This window comes from Chelonoidis abingdonii, chromosome 9, assembly GCF_003597395.2.
Source record: "Chelonoidis abingdonii isolate Lonesome George chromosome 9, CheloAbing_2.0, whole genome shotgun sequence".
Classification (NCBI taxonomy): Eukaryota; Metazoa; Chordata; order Testudines; family Testudinidae; genus Chelonoidis; species Chelonoidis abingdonii.
Genome location: NC_133777.1, coordinates 17,578,783 through 17,604,345, shown reverse-complemented (window position 1 = coordinate 17,604,345; position 25,563 = coordinate 17,578,783). Strand labels below are relative to the sequence as shown.

The window sequence follows — 25,563 nt, the reverse complement described above, 5'->3', positions numbered from 1 at the left end:
TTGCCTGCCTACAACAGGCAGGAAAGAAGAAACGTACTCTCCCCTCCTTGCCAAACCCCACCTCCTGGACTGTTGCTCAAGAGTGGTGTAACCTCTCAAATCTCTTGTTACAGGGTTGAAACATTCCACCAATGGCAGTCCAATGATCATTACTGAGTCAAAATTGTGAATGAAGAGAAAATCAGTTTCTGACAATTATCTGTCAACAGGCTATTAGCCTGACTATTCCCTGGACAAAACATGACAACTTATTCAGATCAGATTAAATGTACATGTCCTAGTTCACAGACAAGCAGCCACAAGTACCTGGATCTTTATAAGTAGACTCAATGGAGAGAAGTCTGTAACATAGACATACCCAAAAATACCACTAGTGCAAAGACCAGAGCAAAAACAAAGCTAGACAGCAATATGGATTTCTTGTCATCATAAAATACAAGTTTCTTTAGTGGATAAGATAAGAATGTGGAGGTATGTATCCTTTAAGTCTACTAGAATTAAATACTTCCCATGCCTGATTACCAAAATCAGTGTATTTGGTCATTTCCACAAAGAAAACAGCAAAACTATGATTTTTCTGAACTGGGGGCGGAGGGAGGGCAGGAGGGAAGAGATGATCATGGACTTTTCTAACTCAGACCCTTTCCTATTAGGGAATTTTTAGTGCACACAGCAGAGAGTCTATGCATGTTAGTTACTGCACAACACTTGTAGGTTTTACAAGTCAAACTACTCTACTGTACATTGCTGTGCTGTATAGACAAGGTGTTGAATCTACAGAAATTTCCCAACCAGAAAATAGCTATAAAGTTGAAGTAGACAATGTCGCTTCCAGATATTTTTATATATATACACACCAATTTTATAATAAATGTAAGCTGAGGCAGAAAGAAGTTAAACAATTTGCTCAAGATTACAGCGAGCGGCAAAGTACAGACTAGATCCCAGAACTAAAACTACAAATCCACTGATATAATCACTAGAAAAATAGCAATTCCCATAACAGATCAGACCTATGGTCCATCTAGTTCAGTAACCTACTACCAACAGAAACCAGTTCCAGGTAGTTCAGAGGAAGGTGCCAGAAAGCCATAGCAGACAATTATGGAATAAACAGGACCACAGCAAAGTTTCTTTCTAATCAGTCAATTAATATCTGGGTTTTTTTTAATTTTATATAATATAATTCTGGATTTTCTCATTATCCATATAAAGTGTCTAATCTTTTTTGAATCCTGCTATGTTTTAGACTCAGTGATATCTTGTGGCAATGCATTCCACAGATTAACTATGCTTTATGTAAAGACAATACCTTTTATCAGTTTTAAGTTTTCTGCCTTTTCAAGGTTTTTTTGGAATATCCCCTAGCGCTTTACACATGAAATAGCAATTCATATACCTTTTTCTTCATTCTGTATGTCAGTGTGGACTCTGATATCATCGTGTCTTTGTCGAGACACCACAGCTGAATTCGAGGGTTGTAATCCATAGGAGGCAGAGCTGCCCCGGTCTCTGGATGCAAGGTATTTTAAATTGTCTTGGTCAGCTGATGCACTGTCAGATCTACAAAAAGAAAATTATTTTTACGTAAGAGTACACTAAAAGAGGGATTCATGTTTATGAACACAACTCACATTTAAAAACAATCAATTTTCTTAGAAAGAAAAATAAAGTTACACTGTATACCCCAGCTACTTTTAGAAGAAGCAAGCACCTTAAACTTGTGCCCTGAATCAGAACTGAGTAAGCACAGTAACAGAGCACAAAGGTAATGAATGTGTTCTAGTGTGTTGATGCCCTGCTGTAAGAACTACCTGGTCAAGTGCTCAGACTTGGATGGACTGTGTGACTGCATGGAATATTAGATCTTGATCAATTTGGCAAGAAGGAAAGAATCAACAAAGAGAAAAGTAGACTGATCTCTGTCACTCACTCACTCTCTCTCTCTTTCACCCCCTCCCCGCCCTCCCAAAGAGAAAAGCAGATTGAGCTCTCTCTGTCACACACACACTATCTAGTTAACTGTGGAGGAACTTAAAATTGCTCCAAAGTAATTCCTCCTTGTAAGCAGATATATTGTTTGCGATGAGCTCCGTAATACTGAGATGAGATTTAAAGAGAAAGTGACTGCGGGAGAATTAAAGCTGCAAAGAGTTGTCACCCTTTTCAAGGGTCCGGAAATTACACAAGACTTTTCAGGCAATTCCTTTGCAGTATGAAGTGTAAATTGTGATGTCCGAGAATTGGAGATTTTAAAAACCAAATCATAATAAGACAATCACAGTAACATGTCTCAAAATAAGTATACAATATGAATTTTTACCAAATAGTTTCAGTACCTCTCAAGTACAGTGTAAAAGTATAGCAGTAAGTTTAACGTTAGGAAGTTATTTGGCATACACAAGGTAACTACATAACAAGAAACTGGGGAAAAACTATTAAGATGGATTACTTTCATTAAGTGTGTTGGATATACTTCATAAACTTATTTAACATGACGTAATAAAAAAATAAAGTGTGGAGGGTAGCAAACCGAAACCTCAACATTCATTTTCTCCCCATATGTACCAAGCAAATTTGACTTTGAATGCTGTAAAATTTAACAAACATTCTGAAGTTATTGGTTTTGCATATCCAAGTCCACTACCTTAAGTTAATTAAGACCAGACTCTCTTAAATGCTTCCTTATAAGTAGCATTGAAGGTTTTACTTTAAATCCAGTAAAACTATATCCAACAAAAATGATTTTTATACAACCCAAGTTTACATTGTTGAAAATTATTCACAGAGGGGGCTGTTCAGCAAGCCCTAATGATCTCCCATACTCATTATGAGCAGGGCTTTGGAGCTGTGCTCTGGCTCTGCTCCAGCTCCAGGCAAAAACCTGCAGCTTCACTGCTCCGGAGCTGCTCCGCACTCCAGCTCAGAGCTTTGATCCAAAACCCTGATTATGAGCTTTGCTTATATTTAATAAATCAAGAAAAAAATGACAGTCTAATTTTTCTACTCTTAAACATAACATTCCCCCCCCCCCCCAAAAAAAAATCAAAAAAGAGAAAAAATAATACAAATCCTCAATGGTCTTCCAATAAAAAAAAAAAAAAGTTCACTGTGGTAAGAGCCAAGAGGCAAATTCAAAACAAAAAGGTTACCAAAGCAAGAAATATTTAAAAGACTTATTTCTTCAACCATTTCTTAAAGAGCTGGTGCTCCCAAACATCAGCTTCTCAATCTACAAAACAGAAAAACAATCCTGAGGGTTAGTGCTTGTCAAGCACTTTGCAGGTGAAAAACCAGTAAAATTATTATTGGGGATTTAAAAAAACAAAACCAAACACCAGAATTTTCCTGAATTCCTCAATGCCCATCCCAAATTACAGTTTTGTCCCCAGTCTACAGACTCAAGTAGATAAGTGTCCCAATTAATACTTTCATATTGCAATAAAGACAGATGTCCCTTAGGCCCAAATCCAGATCCAGCAGGGAAAGCCTGAATAAAAGACTTTGCTCAAGAGAACTAACTGGGGGCTGTGAAGATCTCCACACAATGGACTACAGTCACTACTGCAGCATAAGGTATTAAGTAGCAAATGAAGCTGATTTTGTGCCACATGTATCTGTATCATACTTCAGTTCCACTTACATGGCCCTTGCACATTTTCTCCCTCCAGGGTGAACTGCAGAAATTTCTAGTTCACGTTCAGGGAGATGGAGAATGTCTCATATAGGGTCTCTGCCGTCTCAGCCACTCAATGCAACAGAGCAGCAGATTTTCAGTTGCTATGAGCTTAAACACCCAAAAGTTCCATAACTGTTGGTTCCTCTGATAAGCATGCCCTTCCAGGACAGTAACTCCTCACTTAATGTTGTAGTTATGCTCCTGAAAAGTGCGACTTTATGCAAAACGATGTTAAGCGAATCCAATTTCCTGATAAGAATTAATGTAAATGGGGGGGGGGGTTAGGTTCCAGGGAAATTTTTTTTGCCAGACAAAACACATTATATACATATACAGTACAAGTTTTAAACAATTTTAAACAAACAGTTTAATATTGTACACAGCAATGACAGATTGTGAAGCTTGGTTGAGGTGGTGGAATAAGGGAATTCTTTGCTGCTAAATGATGAACTAGCACTTGATTGAGCCCTCATGGGTTAATACGCTGTTGTTAATTTAGTCTCACACTCTACAGAGCAGCATGGACTGAGGCAGGAGGGAGGAAACAACAGATGTAGGGCAGTAGCTGCAAACACTTCCTTGCAAAAACTGAACATGATGATGAGCCCACCCTATCCAGCTGGAGCGCACCACTCCTTCCTCCTGACAGCACATGCACAGCTGCAAAGGGGTGGACTTTTCAAAGTGCTGGGGGGGTGCAAGCATGAGTGAGAGAGAGTGACGTGCATTGCCCCTTTAAGTACACTGACAACACTTCAAATGCATTGCCCTTTTAAGCAGATCAGCCAGTTCAGACAGGAAACAACAGCTTCCAGCAAGCTCCCTCCCTTCTGTCCCATAGCCCTGTCCCCCTCCTCTGCTTTGTAGAAAGGGCGTATGGAGTAGGGGGGCAGGAGCAGGGGCACATCATAATATCAGCACACCTCTGCCCATCCCCCAGCAAGTAGAAGGCTCCCCAGGAGCAGCTCCAAGGCAGAGGGCCAGGCAGGAACAGCACAGCAGTGGTGGGGGGGGAGGGCCACCTGAACTGCTGCTGGGCAGCTGCCAAGCCACATAACTTACAGGGAATTTAGGGGAGCTGATGGGGGGCGGGGCTGCACCTCCTCCCCCATTCTAATCCCCACAAGGAAGGGCTGCTCTTCCAGAGAATCATGCAAGCAGTGGACAAAGCAGGCAGCTGCCAAATGACTTTATAAGGGAGCATTGCGCAACTTTAAACAAGCTTGTTTAGATCAGCAACGAAACAACATTAACCGGTACAACGTTAAGTGAGGAGTTTCTGTACAGTACACTGTACCATCTCCTACTGTCAAAATGGAGAGTCAACAAAACTTAGTTCAGTAAAGCATTAATTGACTTAGCACATTTAAACTCTGGGGGGTTTTGTATGTCAGTTGGCCTGAGAATTGCCCATGTTCTTAACTAACCTCACTTCCTGAAATGTTGCCCTCTTTTTAAAAGTGTATTAGAATCTTTTTATTGTGGTGAAGCCTACCTGCTCTATAAGCCTGCAGATGCTTTGAGAAGGGGGTAGAGGTAGCTCAGTGGTTTAAGCATTGGCCTGCTAAACTCAGGGTTGTTAGTTCAATCCTTGAGGGGGCCATGCAGGGATCTGGGGCAAAAATCTGTCTGGGGATTGGTCCTGCTTTGAGCAGGGGATTGGACTAGATGACCTCCTGAGGTCCCTTCCAACCCAGACATTCTATCATTCTAAATATTATGTTACTATTGTGGTTCTGTGTTTGAGAGCAGAGTCTTGCAAACTAACAGAATCAAGAGATGCCTGGCATAACAGCCCATCAGCTGCAGAAGGAAGAGTGGCATTTTGTTCAAAGAAAAAAAAGCTGTTTTGCCCCCATGCAACTCTCTCAAGCAGGCATTATTATCTCTTTTAAAAAGTCTGCGCCTCTCCTTTGCAATCAACATACTCATTTCAAACAACCATCAATTTCTGATCCTCTCTCAGCAGGCACAAAAGGGTCACTTCAATACAAGTTATTGGTTTCCTGAGAATAGACTTAATGGTTCAACTATGACCGGTCATGCTTTGAAGAGGGACACTCACACTAAAGTAAGCTTGGAATAAGAAAATTTATGCAAAAAGCAATTTTCTTAGTAGCCATTTTGGTATTCATAGATTCATAGACTCTAGGACTGGAAGGGACCTCAGGAGGTCATCAAGTCCAGTCCCCTGCCCTCATGACAGGACCAAATACTGTCTAGACCATCCCTTGTTATTTATTACCTTGTTATTTATTCAAAAATGTGTGTTTAAGTAACAGTCACACAACTCATATTCTCTTTTTGATTTAATCGTATCAGAGTTCCATGTGTGACATCATAATATGTCACTATGGAAATTCAGCCTCTATATTTCACTGAAGGAACAAACAGCAAGATGACCGCTGAAATCATGGCTTGTGCACACGTATCCAAATATTTTTGTACAAATACTAATAAATACTAAGAAGAAAATCATAAAAATAAACTTATTTTCAATCATTCAAAGTTTAAAAGCTTCTTCCTATATTAAAGTACATGTATTTTGGAGAGAGTGCTAAACTATTTTATCCACTTTAAAACCATAACACACTTTATATAGATACTTACAAATACAGAACCTGTGACTTGCATTTAAAAGGTATACTTCCTTGACCTGTCTCCCCATTTCCTCTTTTATGATGCAATACAACTGTGCCATCAAACATCAAGCAAATTAGATATACAAAACTTGTATTCTTGCCTTTCTAAACTCATGCCTGTATGATGGCACTTTTCTTGTTCATAAAGCAGTACTTCTATTTTGACTAGACTGTAGCAGGCAGATAAGTTTGAGTAATGAACATAATATGCCGTCTCAAAGTCTTGTGGAATGCCAATTTTACATCAGTCACATATTTTGACATGACATCATAAGGGAACACACACACAGTGTGCTGACCAAACCATTATGTAGTGGTGCCAGTAGCCCAGCTCAGTCACAAATACAAGATGAGATAGAATAAAAATTGTGCAGTTGGAATGAGAAGTGAGCAATCAAATGAAGGTGGATAACCATAACTATCCTATAAAGTGTTGGATGCTCTTCCACAGTCATGACTAGAGACTAGACAAAGAACAGAATATTATGGATAGAAGATACACTATCAGGTAACAGAAGAGAAGCAAATCAGCATAGTTGCCTACTGAGCAATTTTCTTGCCCACAGTGTGATTGTTTTTGTGCTGCACTTCTATATTGGGGGCAGCTCACATTCATAAAGCAACATTCTGAATTCTCTTTCCCTACGTATTGAAAAAAGAGCAGTCCAGTTTATTAAACACTCAAAGAGTCACGGTATGTTCACAAAAGTTACTCTACTCACGTTCTAACACATAAGTAAAGAGACAGACAGAAATCTCTTTGGAAAAGGAGATCATTTCATTGACAGTCAAAAGTAGAGATATTGTGTCCTGACTGCACAAATTTATGATTGAGGGAATACATCATGCTGTGAAGAATCAGAGGGTCAGTGACCTTACAAATAGATTTGTTTCTTCCCTTCTAGATGAATATATTGATTATTGTTCCAAGTCAGTAAAAATAACCTGTCATCATAGTAGGGTGGAGATAACACTTATACATTTTTAGGACAGGCAGAAGGGTTTAAGATTTTGATGGCCTTGTCTACACAGAGGAAATTCATTAGCATCGTCACTCCAGATTAACTATTCTGCTATAATTTAGCTATCCCAGAATAACTGCCCTCTGTGGAGATTACTCTGGAATAAAAGTGATTTTATAGCAGATTAGTTATTGCTGGTCAAGTGTTCCATGCAGACAAACCCCAGTACTTACGTGCCCAAGGTAGCAGAGTGGATTGATTTAATTCTCCAACCGGAAGGCCTCAATTTAAATCATCAATTTTAAGCAACTTTTCCATTTGTACTTCAGTTATTTTCTAAAGAAAGGGGCATTCTGACTGGTTGATATCACTATTAAAACATGTTGATTTAGAACTAAATAGACCCATTACACTAGATTTGGTACATCTTATGCACTATAACTGAGGCTGCATGTCTGTCACAGATTCCGTGACTTTCCATGAACTCCGTGACTTTTGCAGTGGCCAGGGCGGCTAGCTCAGGGGTTGTCTGAGCACTCAGGCAGCCCCTGGCCAGCAGCAACAGCAGTCTGGGTGTACAAGCAGGCTCAGGACTGGGTCAGGGGGTTGGGGTGTGAGGCAGTGCTTACCTCAGGAGAGGTGGGGGGCTCTCCGGAAGCAGCAAGCATGTCCCTGCAACTCCTAGGCAGAGAGACCAGGGGGCTCTGCATGCAGCCCCTGCTTGCAGGCACCACCCCCGCAGCTTCCACTGGCTGTAGTTCCCAGCCAATGGGAGCTGCAGAGCTGGAGCTTATGGCGGGGACAGCGCATGGAGCTCCCCTGGTCTTCACTTCCCCTAGGAGCTGCAGGGACACGCCGGCTGCTTCCAGAGAGCTACATGGAGCCAGGTAGAGAACCTGCCAGCCCCTCCAACCCCCCGTCCCCCAGCACCAGTGGAGTGCCAGGCCACGTGTTGCTGCCGCCTGGTCCACCCCAGCGCCAGCTGCGCTCCTGGATCCCCAGCCCAGCCCACCCCCTCACGGCACCCGCCCTGCCTAAGCCTATGTCCCTCCACCCCACTCCCAGGATGCTCGGCCTACGTTTTAGTTAGGGGTATATAGTACAATGAATTTTTGTTTATGGCCATGACCTGTCCATGACCTCTGCTAAAAATGCCCGTGACTAAAACATAGCCTTAAACTATAGCATTTATTTAAACAACTATTAAAAGTTTAATATTTTCAGATTCTTATTAATTGTACATTTTTAATATATTAGAAAATGGTGAATATATTGCTTATTTACTAGATAATGAACTTTCTGCTCATGATTTGTGTTCAGATGCATTAGAACAGCAACTAAAATTTAATTACACACAGAAAATAGCATATAAATTGTTTTAAACAAAACAAGCCCTTAATACAGTACATGACCTATTGTGCCATATTCATAAAGCTTGACACCAAAAGTTAGATTTTTTCCCGATTCTTTTTTTATACAGAAGAGCAGCCTTTAACATAGTTTGTCATAGAGGCTCATGGATTCAGCCTACTTATTTTCTATTTGAATGTTTTGAGAGATTATAATACATTTAGGCCTAAAACTGATTTAGGACTAAATTCAGAGCTCATTTTAAACAGGTTTACTTATTAAAAAAAAACAATTAAATCAAACAATATTTGTGTTTAGTTTTTGTTTTTTTTCCCCCTTTAAAGTCAGATTTGTACCTACCCTGCAAGGTAGGCATTCTGTCCAGCGGAAATGAATTATTAAAATATTCACTCTTAACAGAGATTTTACCACCTGCAAAAGCACAGGTGAATGACTTACTGAACATCTAGCATGTTCACTGGTTTGAATTAGCCAAGAGACTATCAATGCTTAATATTCTTCACACATACTCTGGCATACTGCCATTCAAATTCAATCCTCTATACCCACCCATAATAGTGCCAGCACTAGGTTTATGTGATCCTGGTCAGTTTCACATTGTGCCAATAAAAATGACAAAATCACTACTGTGTTAGAGCACAGGATGGTTCGCCAAACTGCTTGGGGTCAACAAGACACAAATGAAGGGTAGAAAGGAGTATGGATAACAGACGAGGTGACAATAGTAACTGACCTTTTTGATAATATCTACATGTTGACAATTCAAGATGGAAACATTGAACGAGCAGAGGAGTTATACATCCATCAGGTAGTCTATTTTACCTTGAGGGAATATATGAATTTGAAAATGTTGAAGTTGAGTACATTTCTACAATGAAAAATAAATCCCGGTGGGTCACAGAACTGCTCTTCTTTCTCCAAAATACAGAGAAAGAAATTAGTACCGAAATTCAGTTCAAAAATAAAAAGGGGGGGGGGGGTGGCGGCATCCTTTGATCTGTGTTTCCTGCCCTGTTTGCCAAAGCTGATTTTTGAAAGCAAGCTCCCACTTCCTGAAAGTCCATGCATCTGAAAAATGGGAGAAAACTTCCACTGCTATTCCACCAACCCCCATATTTTATGGAAAATGGGAAGGAAAAATTATCATCACTTTCTCCCTCAATTTTTATTTCACAGAAGTCAAAAGATAAACCTAAGCAACTGAAAGAAAAAGGGATTTTTAGTCAGAATGTTTAAAATGGAGTTTGTTGATGCCTATTTAAAAACAATTAGAAATGTTGCGGTTAAAGAATCCTCCCAATGACAAGAAAACAATGTCTACTTCTGTATTTGTAGTGTCTAGCACAGTAAGAGCCCAAAAGGGATTTGGACCTCTAGCTGTAGTAGCAGGGATGATCATAGAACATTCTGAAGAAAGTATCTTTATTAGAAAATTCACCTCCACTGATCATTCAGTCAAGACATGAGAGATCAATCCATTTGCTCTGAGACTTGGAAGAGGTCTTCCAGCAAAACCAGAAAAAAACAAGATCGATATTTCAGTTATTTTCCAGATTATTAAAAAGGAACAAAAACCATCATCTTCTCCCTCCACTCCCATCATCTTACAGGCCACTTTTATAAAGAATTAAAAATGTATAATACTTAAAAAACCATTGCAGTCACCTTTAAAGACTAGTAAGATTGATGATGAAAATTATTCTTAAGTTTTCATGAATGCTTAGATAACAGTACTAATGTGGCCAACAAGGATGAAGTATTACATGTCAGTCACCCAGATTTCTGTAACGCATTCAGTGAACAACTCAACTGACTGATTTCAAGGTTAGAAAAGCATGGCGTTTGGGACGAACTACTGAAACTGATTCAAAAAAAAACAAAGACAGAAAAAGAATACTTGTTTAAAAAAAAAAAAAAAAAACACCACACAACACTTCGAGGAGGCCAGCAGCAAAGTGTGGCATCTGAGTCATTATAGGTAAATATCCATCATATGAAGGACATTCATGTTCTCACTGTAATTTTACTAATGTGATCACTGCTACCTTGTTTCCTTTTACCTTCATATTACACATCAAGCCTTATTGCTCTTTCTTGTCATATAAAATTAAAAAACAAACCCCAGTAAAACTGCTTGAATTAGAAAAAAGTATCGTTAAGTTCGTTATAATCTCTTCATTCTGAGTGGAACAGGAGTCGAATACACTGCAATATTTAAAAAAGGATTACTGTGCTAGGAAAAGCATTCTACTAGAATTTTGCAGTATCTCTGTTGGCAACACGAACCACCACTATCAGTTGTTACCTCAGTAAGTTATCTTTTCAGTACAAGCTGGCACCAAAAAGGCAATAGAGCATATACACAGTAAATGGACTTGTGCAGGTAACTCTCTGTATACTACACTACATGCTTACATTATCTCTATACAAGTTTGAATCCTTGACATAATTAGCAAAAAAAAAAAAAAAAAAAACACTGAACATTAGAACACAAAGTCTTGAAATCCATGTGCCACACTTGAAAAGAAACTGAAAGTGACACACAAGAACTTTTAACTTGCAGAAAAGTTAACAATGTTTAAGGGTTGCATAAAAAAAAAAACTTCTCCATGAAGGTTACATGAAACCTACAGAACAACTTATCAAATAGGAGATGCTGATCAAATTAACTATAATAAGGTTTAATTCTTTGCTACATACAACACTGAAACATTCATAATATTCTGTGACTTCCAGTCTATCAAGGTTAATAGCTTCTCATCTGCTCTCAGCCCTCACCTCCCTTTTTATCCACTGATATGGTGGATGATTCTCCATGGTTCATTCCCCTCCACCCCTTGATTGTATTGCAAGACCCATCCTGTCAATCTGAAACCTTGGCTCAGTCACAACATCCACTTCCTTCTGTCCCACACAGCAGAGCATCTCTGGCAAAAGGCCTGCGATCAAGCTAACTTCCTTCACTATGAATGCAATCTCTCCTCCTTCACTTCTGCCATCTTCCTAAACAACTCTATTTCTCCAACTTAACTGGATGTCATGTCCTCCATCCCAGGCATCTTTTCAACATCTTGGCCTCAGTCCTCAAACCCTCCCCATATCCTGCCTTCATTTCTCTCTCTGCACAGGATGAACTTGTACAAGAAAAAGTTGACAACATAGGAAAAATATGACAACTTTCCCTCTCCCCTAGCTTCCTTCCTTTCCCAATCCCCTCCTATAGCTCTCTCCTGTCAGAGACATAGAAGTTTCTTGTCTGACAGTCTCCTCTAATCCCTCCACTTGCCTCAGTGACCCCATCTCATGCCATCTCTAGTGTACACCAACTCTTCTAGATATTTGCCTAGATTTACAACAGGCTACATAAAAAGCACTAGCGAAGTCAGTACAAACTAAAATTTCATAGAGACAACGACTTGTTTATACTGCTTTGTATACTATACACTGAAATATAAGTACAATACCTATATTCCAATTGATTTATTTCATAATAATTATATGATAAAAATAAGAAAGCAAGCAATTTGTCAGTAAAATGCACTGTGGTATTATTTATGTCTAATTTTGTAAGCAAGTAGTTTCTAAGTGAGGTGAAACTGGGGAGGCAAATCAGACTCTTGAAAGGGGTACAGTAGTCTGGAAAGGTTGAGAGCCACTGCTTTAGTCTTAATAAAAAAAAAACAAAAAAAACTTGACCCCACTCGCCTCTCCAACCCCTTCTCCCATCTATCTGTAAATTCACTGATCACGCTAGTTACAATTGTTTTCTTTTCTCCAATTCCATCCTTGACCCTTTCTAATCTGGCTTCTGTCTCCTGCACTCCACTGAAATCCTTCTCACCAAAATCTCTAATGACCTCTTCCTAATCAAAGTTTAGAACCAGTATTCCATCTTCATCCTTCTTGACCTGTCAGCCACCTTCAACATAGTCAACCATGCTTTCCTTGAAACCTTGTCCACCCTTGCCTTTCATGCTTCTGTCCTTTCCTGGTTCTCCTCCTACCTCTGTAACTGGTACTTCAGCATGTCTTTTGGCACATCCTCTCTGTCACCCATCCAAATTTCTGTGGGGGTTCCACAGGGCTCTGTACGTGGCTCCTTCTCTTCTCTCTCTACACCTTATCTCTGGGGAAGATCATCCACAAAGACAAACTGAATGAGTATCTATATGCTCACAAATCACCCCTTCTTGCCAGATGTGTCCTTTTGACATGTCTTTGTGACTGTCTGTCAGCTCAAGCTGAATACAGCTAAAGCAGAGCTGTTCATCTTTTCCACCAAACCCTCCCCACTACCCCCTTTCTCAATCACAGTGGACGACGCCACCTTCCTGTCTGCAATCTGCATGTCATTATCTTGGATCTCTCTCTAGGTCCTCACATCAAGTCTATGTATAAATCTTGCCAATTCTTTCTGTATAAAATATAAGATACAGCCTTGTCTCTTATGGGGTCTCATCTCAATCATGTCTACACTAGGGTTTAGGTCAACTTAACTACAGCACTCAAGGGTGTGGATTTTCTAATGTAGCTCAGGTCTAATACTTAGGCTATAAGCACTTTGAGGGCAGGGACCATGTTTTTGTTCTGTATTTATACAGCACCTACCACAAGTGGATCCCCTAGTTCATGATCAGGAGTTCTGGATGCCATGGTAATACAAATGAGTAATAATAATTCAGAACACTAACTTACATTGCATGAGAAGGATAACTTCCATTTTCAAGAATTAAATTCCAGGACTGAACGTGTATCTATCAGAGTAGTTTTGGAACTGTTACCAATCAGAACTTTTGTTTCTTACTTCTCCATATACATCCACAGCCACTGTATTATTTGTGTCTTTTTCTGTTCATAAAGAGAAGTTCAGTTATTCCAGAAGTAACTCCTGGTTACAGGAGCAGGCTATTTCTCTACCCTTTCTCACAATGGCCAGAAAAGGTGAATGTTAAAACCATGGTTCTAGTCCTTACCATTATGCTGCATCAGTAGACATCAGTTTGCTTAATGCTTCTGTGTTGCACAAAGCCTGCTCTTCTGTGAGTGTGAAGAAGTACTGTGTTGCACAGTTAATTCAGCCCAATGTTAAAGATTAATAGCAGACAAACTAGCAGGAACTACACAGTGATATGAATTTTTAATTGTTAATTTTTTTCCCAAAAGCCAAAGGAAGTGGACACTTGAAAGGGAAACTGAGGTGGCAGAAAGCTGGAAGTTCAAAAAGGCAGCAATTGAGGGTCTAAATGTGATCAAGTCTCCTGATCAAAGTTCTACCACATACACTCAGGTCTCGTCCATACACAGTTAGCTATATCCATTTAGAAACTGATATAGTTAAATTGGTACAACCCCCTTAGTGTGGATGCAGTTATTCAGGAATAAAAGGAGCTTACAGTATATCACATAGCTTATTCCTGTCCAATATACAATATTACAAAAACTATGTAAACCAGCCCACACACATCTGACAAATATTGCCGCATTCACATGGGCACAAAATTCAAATTCTTCTTCACCAACTAGACTTATTAGAGATGGATCTGAGCTGCAAAATTCAAAATCAGATTTTTCACACCTCAAAGTTCGGGAGGTTTTGATTCTGATGACATAGTTCAGATTTCATCTCATTTATCATGTTTACAGATAAACTTCAAAACACAATATCCTAATTAAAGGGATACAGTCAACTTCAAAAAATAGTATTTCCATTTTAAAGTTTTGTACATACTATCAGCCATGAAAGATTAGTGAAAAAAGTTCTATTTTCTTTTTTCTTGCATTGGAAATTTGATAGAATTTTTTCAATTTTGGTGCCTGCATACAACCTTCCTCTCCCCCTACAAGAAGCTGTTTATCACTAACCAGCTGCAACAGAGCTAGAACTGAACAGGTAGTAAACAACAGACAGGCGTATACACAGAAGGAAAAAGAAAAAAAAATCTGAGCATATTTTGTGTTGTTATAATTGCTATCCAAAAGTTCATTCTAAACATAAAACAAGGAAGCCGAAAAATTCACAGTTATTTTTAAATTTAAAAAAAAAAGTCAGAACATACTATTTAAGGGAACTCTATCAGAATTTTTCTAATTAGCTGACAAAATACCTTTGCAAAGATTTTTTTTTTCTTGTTGAAGACTCATCTAAACAACTGTATATTGATTCATATGGTCAAAGTGATCTTTGTATTATGGTAACATTTTTAGACTTCATATATATGTAGAATTAGCTCACAACTCTCATTGTGCACATTTTTATACTCTTTGGGGTGCCTGGTAGATAAACTAAGGGGTAAAGCTAATTGGTGGAGGTTCAGGTTGCTCCCAAGGACAGCTACAGATCTCACTTATTCCTTTATAAATGCTCCAATTTCATGATCCAGTGGATGCAAAGGACCAGGCCCCATTCACATTGAGAAACCAACTTGTCAGTGACAATGGTTCCCCTCCCCTCAGTCACACTTTCCGTAATACTGCTGATTACAGTTTTGTTATTACTGTGCCAACAGTTCCAGTTCAATGGTTTTCAGTAAGTCAATTTCCTAGTATAGACAGGGCTTCAGCATCTGTAAAGCACATTTTCTATGCTGAAAGTAAGATGAGTCTTGTGGCAAATTAACATGTCCTATCAGAAACCCGTTATCACAGCTGTCACTATATTAGCAGGGACAAAAACTGTACATCTAACCCTTTCCTTTTGGGGGAAAACTCTGGGTCAAAAGCTTAAAAGTATTATGGAGTCCAGACTCCTCTGCAGGTAATAATTTAGGGAGGTACCAGACTGTAGGCCATTGGAAGTCCTCCATTGTTACTGAAGAAATAGGATGCCTCAACAGGACATCAATATGATGGCATGCAAATTTCTAACTTTTAAACTTGCAATTTACTACATCTCAACAACTAAAGAGAGCAGAATTTAGTGAGGTGTGACCATGTGATCATTTAAATGTTGCATGCTTACTGCATACTTAATATCCCTAACACCTGGAGTGCTGACTACTTAGTCAAAATGAACTTTTGTTCCTTTCACATATATGAAACTAACGTTCCACCCATACAATTGCAGAATCCACTTCCACAACCATTCAATCTCCCCATTCCAATGACATCCCATCAATTTAAGACACTACATGATACTGACAGCAAACTACAGAACTACAGTCCCTTTCTCTGTCAACTTAAGTTTTAGTAACGTTTAAACAAAGCCAAAAAAGTTCAACAGAGAAACAATAATGAAGTCAAAGGACTTAGATACTTCAGGCTAAATTACAACAGTTTTACAAAAACACCTTTAAAAATTAATACAGTAAACTAAAGCAGTTTAGCAACTACATGTTGAGACTAGTTCAGATGCAAAATACACTTTCACCGAGTGAAATGTAATAACTGCAACACTTCACATACAAAAATCCTGTTAATTTACTTACAACTCTGGACTACTTTTCCTGATTAAAGAACAAAATTTGTATATACGTTTTGTGTGCTATTTTTTTAGCCCTTGAAAGACCTCCAGTATGTTTACAGCTTCTATTCTCCTTCAAATAATTTCCAATTATAAAACACAAAGAACAAAAATGCACTTACTGAAGGTTCCTGTAAATTCTGTTTCAATATAAGCAACTTAAAACGTCTGTTTACTACTAAAGAAAAGTGTCTCCCACTATAAAAGAAGTCACTGAGCAACAAAGTTGCTACTTACAATACTCTGTGGGGTACCAGCAACAGCTGAAATGTCTTAAAATCATCATAAACTATAAATCACCTAGGACAAAACCCTGAAAGGGGAAGGAGAGCCTGGGCTAAATCAACATAAACCCAACCAAACCAGGATACTAAGAAGTTACATGTTGTGTGATACAGAAACATTTTGTTTCTCTAGCCACTAATAAATAAGGAATTGCTTATATAGCAGGAAATATCCTCCACTGTCCACACGTCCTACCCCAGCTCTTTCCAGTACCCAGCAAAGTCTGGATCCTTTTTATCAGAGGTGTCCTGGCGTTTCGTTCCCCATCTGACTAGGCCACAGTAGAGAGCAGTGCCCGTTCACACACCCACCCCAATCCTGAGTGTGTAGGCCCCAATAGTCAGGGACTGGGTCACTCGCACCTCCCCCCACATCTCCTTCTAGGTCCCAATAGTCAGGGAATGGGTCACACACACCCCATCTCCCTCTAGGCCCTAAAAGTCAGGGGGTGGGTCACTCTCCCCTCCCCATTTCCCTCTAGGCCCCAACACTTAGGAAGCTGGGCCTGCCTACGTAGAAAGCCGGGGTTTTCTCCTCTTCTCCACACCTTCCCTCCTCCCAATCTCCACAGGCCCCAACACAGCGGCAACAGGCCAGGCCAGACACCCCCCATGCCCCTGGAGGCCGCCTAGGCCGCGCCTCCCCCTGCCCGAGCCCAACCCACCTGGGTTGCCAGTCATTCCAGCTCCGCGGGTGATAGTGCTGCCTGGTGCCGATGCCGCTCAGCCGAGACCCCGGGGCTCTGCGGCTCATTACCTTGCCCGAGAGGGCATGGCCGGCCGGGCAGCGGCGCAGGGCAGGGGCGGCGGCAGCTCTTCACTCGTTCTCCTCAAGCTGCTGCTGCTGCTGCTGTCTCACAGTGAAGGAGGAGGAGGAGACGACGACGACGACGGCGGCGGCGGCTCCGCCTGCTACAGCTACTACTGCTGCTGCTGCTCCTCCCTGGCCGAACGGCACGCTGGGATCGCAGGCCATGGGGCCGCCCCGCCCGCCGTGCGCGGGGCACCATGGGACAGCAGTCACCGACGGGGGTGACCCCGGCGGGGTCACGCGGAATCCGCCCCCCCCCCTCTACTGGGGCGGCCCCCCGCATAACCGGCTTCCCTAACCCCTCCCCCACGCCGAGAGGGCACACGCACCTGGGGGAGACTCAGCCTTCCGGCCCCTTCAGGACGGGTCTCCCCCTGGTGTAAGTCTCAGGAGGAGTCTCCCTGTCTCCCATTCTTTGGTGTGTTAGGGGGGTTCACCTGAGGGAGCCTCCTGGCCCCCATCCACACCGAGAGGGGTTTAATCCTTAGGAGGGGTCATCCTGTGCTGAGGGTGTTTCCTATCCTTATGAGGGATAGGAAACACCCACTCATGTGTCCTCCTACTCATATTGAGGGGACTACTTCCCGAAAAGTAGTTTCCAACCTCCCCAGGCACCTTGATGGGTCTCCTGCCTACCCACCCCAGCCCAATCCACACTGAGGGTGTTTCTCTCACATGTAGGGCAGAAGTTCACAGATTGGTGTGCTACAGAGTATTGGGGGTGGTTAGCAGGAAGCTGGCTAAACCCACTGTGCTGGTTTCCCCTTTTTACTTCCAACTGCTAAAATGCATTTTAAAAGAGCTAAAAATACATGATACCTTTGTCTTGGTACTTTTCTAGGGAAACAACTGCTGTAGTTGCCACAAGGATATGACTGAAAATGGAAGGGGAGACAAATCTACAAGAAAATACCTGCCTATTACAATGTGGTCCACACTTGAAAGAATGTGAGAACCAGTACAGTTGGATACATTGTCAAGGAAGATACTAGGGCTGGGTCTACACTAAAAAGTTAAGTCAACCCAGCTAGGTCACTCTGGTGTGAAAAATTCACACCACATCCTACAGAGGCTATGTCTGTACACTTACCATTTAGAGTGCAAAAAGTCCTTTTTTGTGCTAAAACCGAGGAAGCATCTACAAGAAAACCACCCTCACAAGAGGCATATAGCTCTTACCACTGTTCCTTTTGTGCTGTTGTGAAAGTGAAGAACCATTCTACCATTGTAAACACCTTTTGGCCTCCAAAGGATATTGCACAGTTCCAAAAGTGACCATTCTGGCCAGCATCTCTACTGGTCTGACACCAGGTAAATGGACATCCATCCCTCCCCCTGTAAACCTGGGGAAGTTTGAAACTTCCTTTCCCTTTGCTTGTAGGTGTGGCAGGGAAAGCAGCCAGACAGCGGGGGGGGGGGGTAAAAAAAATGCCACAAAAGAAACAAGGAAGTATTGAGACTGCTGGAACATGAAGCAGGGCAGCACGGGGCACTGAGCGGGGACCCAGAATGCCTTCCGCTCACCCTTCCTTCCCACAAGGCCTATCGAGAGAGCTGCACTGTAGGATAGCTGCCCTACAGCGCTGCTCTCATCTGCGATGGAAGTGCTGCTAGTGTAAACACTCTCTGATGCCTGAGGAATTAAGTGAATACACAAACCAGCACTTTTCTTTCACCAGTTCCCTATCACCGGTGAAACCTAGAGCACAAAAACTCTGCAAGTGTAGACACAGGGCTGGCTCCAGGCATCAGCTCAGCAAGCAGGTGCTTGGGGCGGCCAAGGAGAAGGGGCAGCACATCAGGCTCTTCAGCAGCAATTCGGCGGTGGGTCCCTCGGTCCCTCTCGGAGGGAAGGACCTGCCACTGAATTGCCACCGAAGAAGACAGTGGTGTGTTGGAGCAGCCGCTGATCATGATCGCAGCTTGCGTTTTTTTGTTTTTTTTTCCCCCCTTGGGGCGGCAAAACCCTGGAGCCGGCCCTGTGTAGACATACCCATGGTTATGCCAACCTAACCCCCCAGTAGACAGCATTAGGTTAATGGAAGAATTCGTCTGTCGAACCATGTACCACCTCTTGAGGAGGTGGATTAACAACAGTGACAGGAGTACTTCTCCCTCACTGTAGTGAGTTTCTACGCTGAAACGCTACAGTGGTGCAACTGAGACCTGTATTTTTTTTCTCCTCCAAGAAATGGATGCCTTGCATTGGCTTATTTGGTCACCCTGTGTTTCTGTTCTTACTGAGTATTCCTCAAGTTTTCATGAAATCTAATACACTCAAGTAAAAGATTCATTAAAGATACTCATAGGCCTACGCTTTCATGGGTAAAAAACCCACTTCTTCAGATATATCTGAAGAAGTGAGTTTTTTACTCACGAAAGCTTATGCCCAAATAAATCTGTTAGTCTTTAAGGTGCCACTGGGCTCCTTGTTGTTTTTGTGGATACAGACTAACACGGCTATCCCTCTGATACTTGACATCATAGGCCTAACTGCTCTTATTTATTACTGTATCCAAAGTAGAACAATAACAGGACTTGGAGGCCTTGTTAATATCATCCAATAAACTGCAGTTGTGTTTGTGAATGAACTGAGTCAATTGGCATATTCCCACTTCTAGCTTTTTATTGGACAGTGCTGAACTTACTGGTGTGGTTTTGCATCCCTCAAGCAATGCTTCCAGGACATCCACAGGTTCCAATAAAATTCCAGGGCTCAGAGCCATCACATCACAATGCTGAACTGCAACATAATTATATTTTGATGTGATGTGACCCGGTGTCATCATAATGCATCACAACATGCTGACAGTGTCACAAATGGTAATCTTGGGTAGGCACTGTGTGTGTACTGTTTCTACCTACTAGTTTTCAAGCATTTAGCAGTTTCAGGGCAATACTATAAATCATGTTGGTTCAGTTCCAATACTTAAATACTTGAGTCAGTTTTGCAGATATAACCCATTGTACACGGCATTATAAATCCTTTCATTTGCTGTCTTAGTTCTACTTTTGGTATTTAAATTGAGAAAATTAACCAGTAGCATTTGATATTCAGCAAACGGAAGAAATACATTTAAAACATCAATGTGAAAATCAGATTTTACTGGAGTGCCAGCAATATCTAGTGCAAAAATTCTCTGACTTTCACAGAAAGAATCTTGTGGATCATATCACCACCAACTGATAATGGAGCAGATCACCTCCCCTCATATTCATGATTTCATAAAATCCTTGCAGCAGCTACAACAGTTGCCTATGGGGAAAGGAAAGGTAATATTAGGAATGTATTTTTAGCCTCCTTTTAATGTGGTTTAGCAGCTGGACACAAGAAAGAGAATTAGCACCATGTGACCAGCCTCTGTCTATAGACCACCACAATTTGAGCACTGCTGATTTAGTGGGTAGAGCAGGGAGCATTGTATAAGGACTGGATTCTAGTCATGAATCTGCTCCTGAATCTGTGTGGTCTTCTGGAAATAATTTAGCCTCTCTGAGTCTCATTTTCTCCTTTTGTAAAACAGGGATAATAATGGTTATTTACATTTTGAAATCACTGTACAAACATTAAAATGTTATATAAGTGTCAAGCACGATTAAATATGTAATTGAACTATTTCTGGTTAGAATGACTACATTGTGAAATTTTGATAGTCTTTTAGATAATAATTAAACTTTTCATCATGATCAATGAGATATAATAATAATACTTGTCACATAGAACTTTTTCATCTGTAGATCTCGAGGTGCTTTATAAAAGTGGATAAAAACATTTAATCCCCCTTTCACAGAGGAGATAGCTAAAGCACAGGAAAGTTGAGGCCCACATTTTCAAAACTGGCTTTTAAATTTGCTCTTCTTGGGCTTTGGGGCCCAGATTTAGATACCTAGGTTTGCTAATGGCAGCCAGAGCTTTTGTGAAATAACTGGAATGCAGAAAATATGAAAGTAAATATACAAATATGATATAAAGATATAAGAATTGAGAAACAAGGTCACTGAGTTACAGGCACAGTGTTTTACAGTTCTGAGGCTTTGAGTGAGAATGTGAGTCTCTGAAGGAGTAGAAAGCATTCTGCAAGCACAGCTAAAAGCAGTTCATTTGCAGAATAGGATTGATGTCAATGGGAGCTACAGATGCTCAGCACCTGTGAAAATAAAGCTATAGGTGTGTAAAGCTGGATATCCAAAAATGGAGGCACCCAAAATTAGAGACCATTTTTGAAAATGTAAGTTTAAGTCACTTGTCCCGTGTCACAGAATGAGTCAGTGGAATGTTGGAAATAGGGCTCTGGTCTTCTGATTCCCAGCAATGTGCTCAGTCCACTAGACCACATTGCCAATGTTCTTCATAATGCAGAATTTTGCAGCTGATTGACACCACCAATTCTTTTGCTGATTTGCAATTTATCCTAATGATTAACTGACTTAATATGTAAAACTGTTAGTCCAAGTGTTACTTTTAGTTGTAATAAAAAGCAATTTGTATACTTCTACTGTGCTTAAATAAGACAGCATATTACATCTTCCAACCCTCACAAGTTTGCTGCCTTACCCAGCATGGCTTTTCTAAAAAATCTGTGCATGCTAAGGAGCAGAAGCCAAACCAAGCCATTTTCTTGGCTCCATGGCTCCATGTATACCCTTAACAAAGCCACATATTGAAAGAACAACAATCACCATTGTGGGTAATGGAAAGAGATGCTAACCATTTAGTTTGGAAACAGGACTGAGGCCAAGGAGAAAAACAGTGTTTGACTAAAGCAGAGAAAAACAATCCACCAAGATTCTGTAGTGTGAGTATTACAAGTTGGTGCCTATTAAAGATTGCAAAGGATTCCTAGAATAGAGATTCCCAGTAAAGATAACACTGCTATGCAAATATAACTGTGTATCATCTACAGATTGTACAATTTACTTTCATTTAATCCAAAATCTATCTTTATAAAACCTCCTTCACACTAACGTATAAACAAACTGAAACCAATAGACCTCATAAGATAATACTCATTCTAGATTGTTGTTGCCATTGCAGATTTTGTTCATTTAATGCCAAGAAATCTTACAATAGCTTCTTTGGGTGATATGGTAAGTTAAGGCTGTCAATTAATCAAAGTTAACTCACATGATTAAATAAAAAAATTGATGGCAATTAAAAAAATAAATACGATTAATTTTAATCGGACTGTTAAACAATAGAATACCAATTGAAACGTATTAAATATGTTTGGATGCTTTTCTACATTTTCTAATATATAGGTTCCATATGACAGCTGAGAATATAGTCAATTTCTAGTCATATTGCTTTCCAGTCATGTAAGCATATTTCAGCAAACTCCATCTGGGGCTTGAGGCTCAACAGCAGTGCAAAGCTGCTTGGTCTACCTTCACAGCTGACCAGACCTCTCCATTCAGCAATATGTAGAAGTATGAACATTAGCAGAAACATCTCTCTGGCATAGATTGCCAGATCTCTCCATAAGACTGGAAAGCCACCTCTCTTTTCCATTCTGGTACCTTGAAAACTGTCATGTTCTCCAAATGGTGGCCAGCTTTTAAAGAAGAAATGTCAAACTGGTAACTGATACATTATGAACATTTTAATTTTTTTAAACCATTAGTACATATTTCTTACCATTAATAGCCTCTGCTCCTTCCTCATGGGCTGCAAAAGTTGTCTGAGAACCAAGGATAGTCTAAGGCTATGTCTCCACTGCGCACCTTACAAGAGCGGGCTGTGCCACTGCAGTCGCGCCATTGCAAGGTGTGCTGTGTAGCTGCACTTTATCGCCGGGAGAGAGCTCTCCCAGCAACAAAATAGAACCACCTCCAACAAAGCGCTATCCACACTGGCGCTTTACATTGCTAAAAGTGTGTATGTGTGTGCGCGCGCACCCTAGAGCAACAAAAGTGCCAGTGTAGACAGAGCCTAACAGTCACATTCCTGGAATGCTGAAAAGTATCAAAATTGTAGGCTTCTGCCACAAAGTTATGTTATAAGATCATAAGAATGGTCATACTGGGTTAGGTCAATGGTCCACCTAGCCCAGTATCCTGTCTTCCAAGTTCTGACAGTGGCCAGTGTTGGGAGAAAAGTATCAGGGGGTAGCCCATGTAAAAAACAACAAGGAGTCCAGTGGCACCTTAAAGACTATAAATCTATTAGTCTTTAAGGTGACACCGAACTTCTTCTTGTTTTTCTTGGGAGAGAAGTGAATCTTAATCCACCATTCTGGCAAGCCAGCCAGTATGTAGATTGGGGTTAACAACCAATATTCCAGGGCCGTGACCTAAGAGTTTTGAGGGGTTTAAGGAGTTTTTAAGTGACTGTGGAGTCACTGGGGCATATATAGATAAGTATCTGACTTGAGGCAGTGGCTAATCTGCCGAAATGCTACTTATTTGGCAACAAAAAGCTGCTAAGAAAAGGGTAAAGGCTATAGTTGTTTAGGGTTTGCTAATGGCAGCCAGAGCTTTTGTGAAACAACTGGAATGCAGAAAATATGAAACTCAAGTTAAATATACAAATATAATATAAAGATATGAGAACTGAGAAACAAGGTCACTGAGTTACAGGCACAGTGTTTTACAGTTCTGAGGCTTTGAGTGAGAATGTGAGTCTCTGAGGGAGCAGAAAGCATTCTGCAAGCACAGCTAAAAGCAGTTCATTTGGAGAACAGAGAACTGCCAGGCAGTTTTAATCAGACAGTGAAACTTTTGGGAGGAGAAAGCATTATTATAGTCAGGAGGACTATATTAATAGTCAGGAGGCTCCACCTTTTTATAATCCATTTTTTCCTTCCTTGAACAATCTGGACTCTAAAATGCTCATAGGTGACTGTGACAGTCCAAAACAATCATGAAGGTGGTACATGAAGGGAAGTGAAGGTTAAAAATCTTTCATCAGTGGACATATCAGCCATAATGAAAGAAATAGGTCCTTGTCCCAGAAGCAGGGTCATAGAGGAAGTGTTAAAGTGGTTTCTGAAAATTAGGGTGCAGGCTGAATTTTGTAATCTGACTAGAGGAGATTGCGAGACAATTTTGGAAAAGGAAGTGGACCCTGGGGTTTGGTTGCATATTTCACAGGGCTAGAGAGTCAGGGACAATGGCAGATCCGATGCAGCAATCACCCTGTTGGTGCTGCGGAGCTGAAAATTTAGGAACCCCCTGCAGAATATGAAGAATGAATTTTCTTTGCTTATTTTCTGGTCACTAATAATCCCTCTTGTGATGATCCAGACTACCCACCACAAGTTGTTGTGGATGGGCTACTTGCAGAGGTTAAAGAGGCAATTAAAATGGGGTAGTACTAATGTTCAGACTTTGTCTGAAAAAATGACATGCTTTTTTCCGTGCCCTGGAGGGTAAGAATAAGGACATAGTGGATGAGACTAAAGCATTCAGGCTTGAAAGCGGCAGAAACCTAATTCTGAGGGAGGGTAGTCCAGGACCGCCTGGTTATCGGAGAAGGTGTGAGTGAGAGTGGCCTTGAGCACCCATGGATCACCTTGCATGCAGTGCAGAGGCTTCAGGAATTGATCCAAGGAACGGAAGTGGTCTGCTGGCTAGAACCATTTCCTCCATCTCCCAGTAGGGATACTCAGCTGCATCCCACTCATCCAGGATTCTTACCTGCATTACCTTGGCTGGGTAGGGATGCCCCCAACATATCAGTTAGATGAGGCATTCGTAGGCAAGTTTTGCTTATTAGTGGGATATCTGTCTCTTTAACGTCTAGAATCCAGGTGGGAGATGTCACACAACAGTGTACTACCATGACTGATCTGACAAGGCATGGAACCACTCACTGGCTTGCTAAACCCTTTGATGTCATGGTGAGCAGCTTTTCTGTCACTCATGTCTTTGTGGCTGATGCTTGTAGGGAAATTTTAGGAGCAGAATGAATGAAAGCCTGGGGTTGTAGGGTGGATTTAGCTAACCTTTTGCTGTGGAATTCATCCCAAGGTAAATGAGAACATTTCCATACTAACTGTTCACTGCAGTTAAACGGGTTTATTCTTTAAATTAGAGGGAACATGTGACAGATGCTGAGGTTCTGGAATGATGCGTGCTATTTCCTGAAGTTTTTGTTTGAAGTTTTGAGTGTGGGAGTATGGATGTGTGCATCCAGGTTGAGGAACAGGATCCCCTTCACCAGCAACAGTATCCTTACCCTAGAGGGGAGGGGATTCGATCCATGTGATTATTGACTGCTTAAGACAACAAAAAGCAGCTGTCCTTAAAGGACTGTGTCTGGAGTACAGCTTTGCAGACACAGTTACAAAGTGTGCTAAACTGAAAAATGGGTATAAATGGCACCAAGATAAGTTTAAGGCTGTAGAATACATTGGC

General features: G+C 40.9%; 1 protein-coding gene and 1 long non-coding RNA gene across 4 annotated transcripts in view; one reads left to right on the top strand and one right to left on the bottom strand.

The window, feature by feature from the left end:
• Positions 1-17,388, bottom strand: part of SMG1 (SMG1 nonsense mediated mRNA decay associated PI3K related kinase) — a 139,274-nt gene extending 121,886 nt beyond the window's left edge. The window contains exons 1-2 of one of the 2 annotated variants that reach the window (XM_075069258.1): positions 17,063-17,388; positions 1,400-1,563 (exon numbers count right to left, since the gene is read on the bottom strand). In XM_075069258.1, coding sequence (XP_074925359.1) covers positions 1,400-1,563; positions 17,063-17,151 — 253 coding nt within the window. In that variant the 5' untranslated portion in view covers positions 17,152-17,388. The remainder of the gene's footprint in view (positions 1-1,399; positions 1,564-17,062) is intronic. The other variant, XM_075069259.1, reaches the window with a different exon arrangement.
• Positions 17,389-17,468: 80 nt separating this feature from the next.
• Positions 17,469-25,026, top strand: LOC116836521 (uncharacterized). Of its 2 annotated transcripts, XR_004376477.2 has the most exons (3): positions 17,469-17,626; positions 18,050-18,519; positions 24,950-25,026. It is a non-coding gene; the product is annotated as an uncharacterized LOC116836521 (long non-coding RNA). The 2 variants fall into 2 exon arrangements; XR_012656448.1 differs by lacking the exon at positions 24,950-25,026 and having other exon boundaries at positions 18,050-18,625.
• The last annotated feature ends 537 nt before the right edge of the window (positions 25,027-25,563 follow it).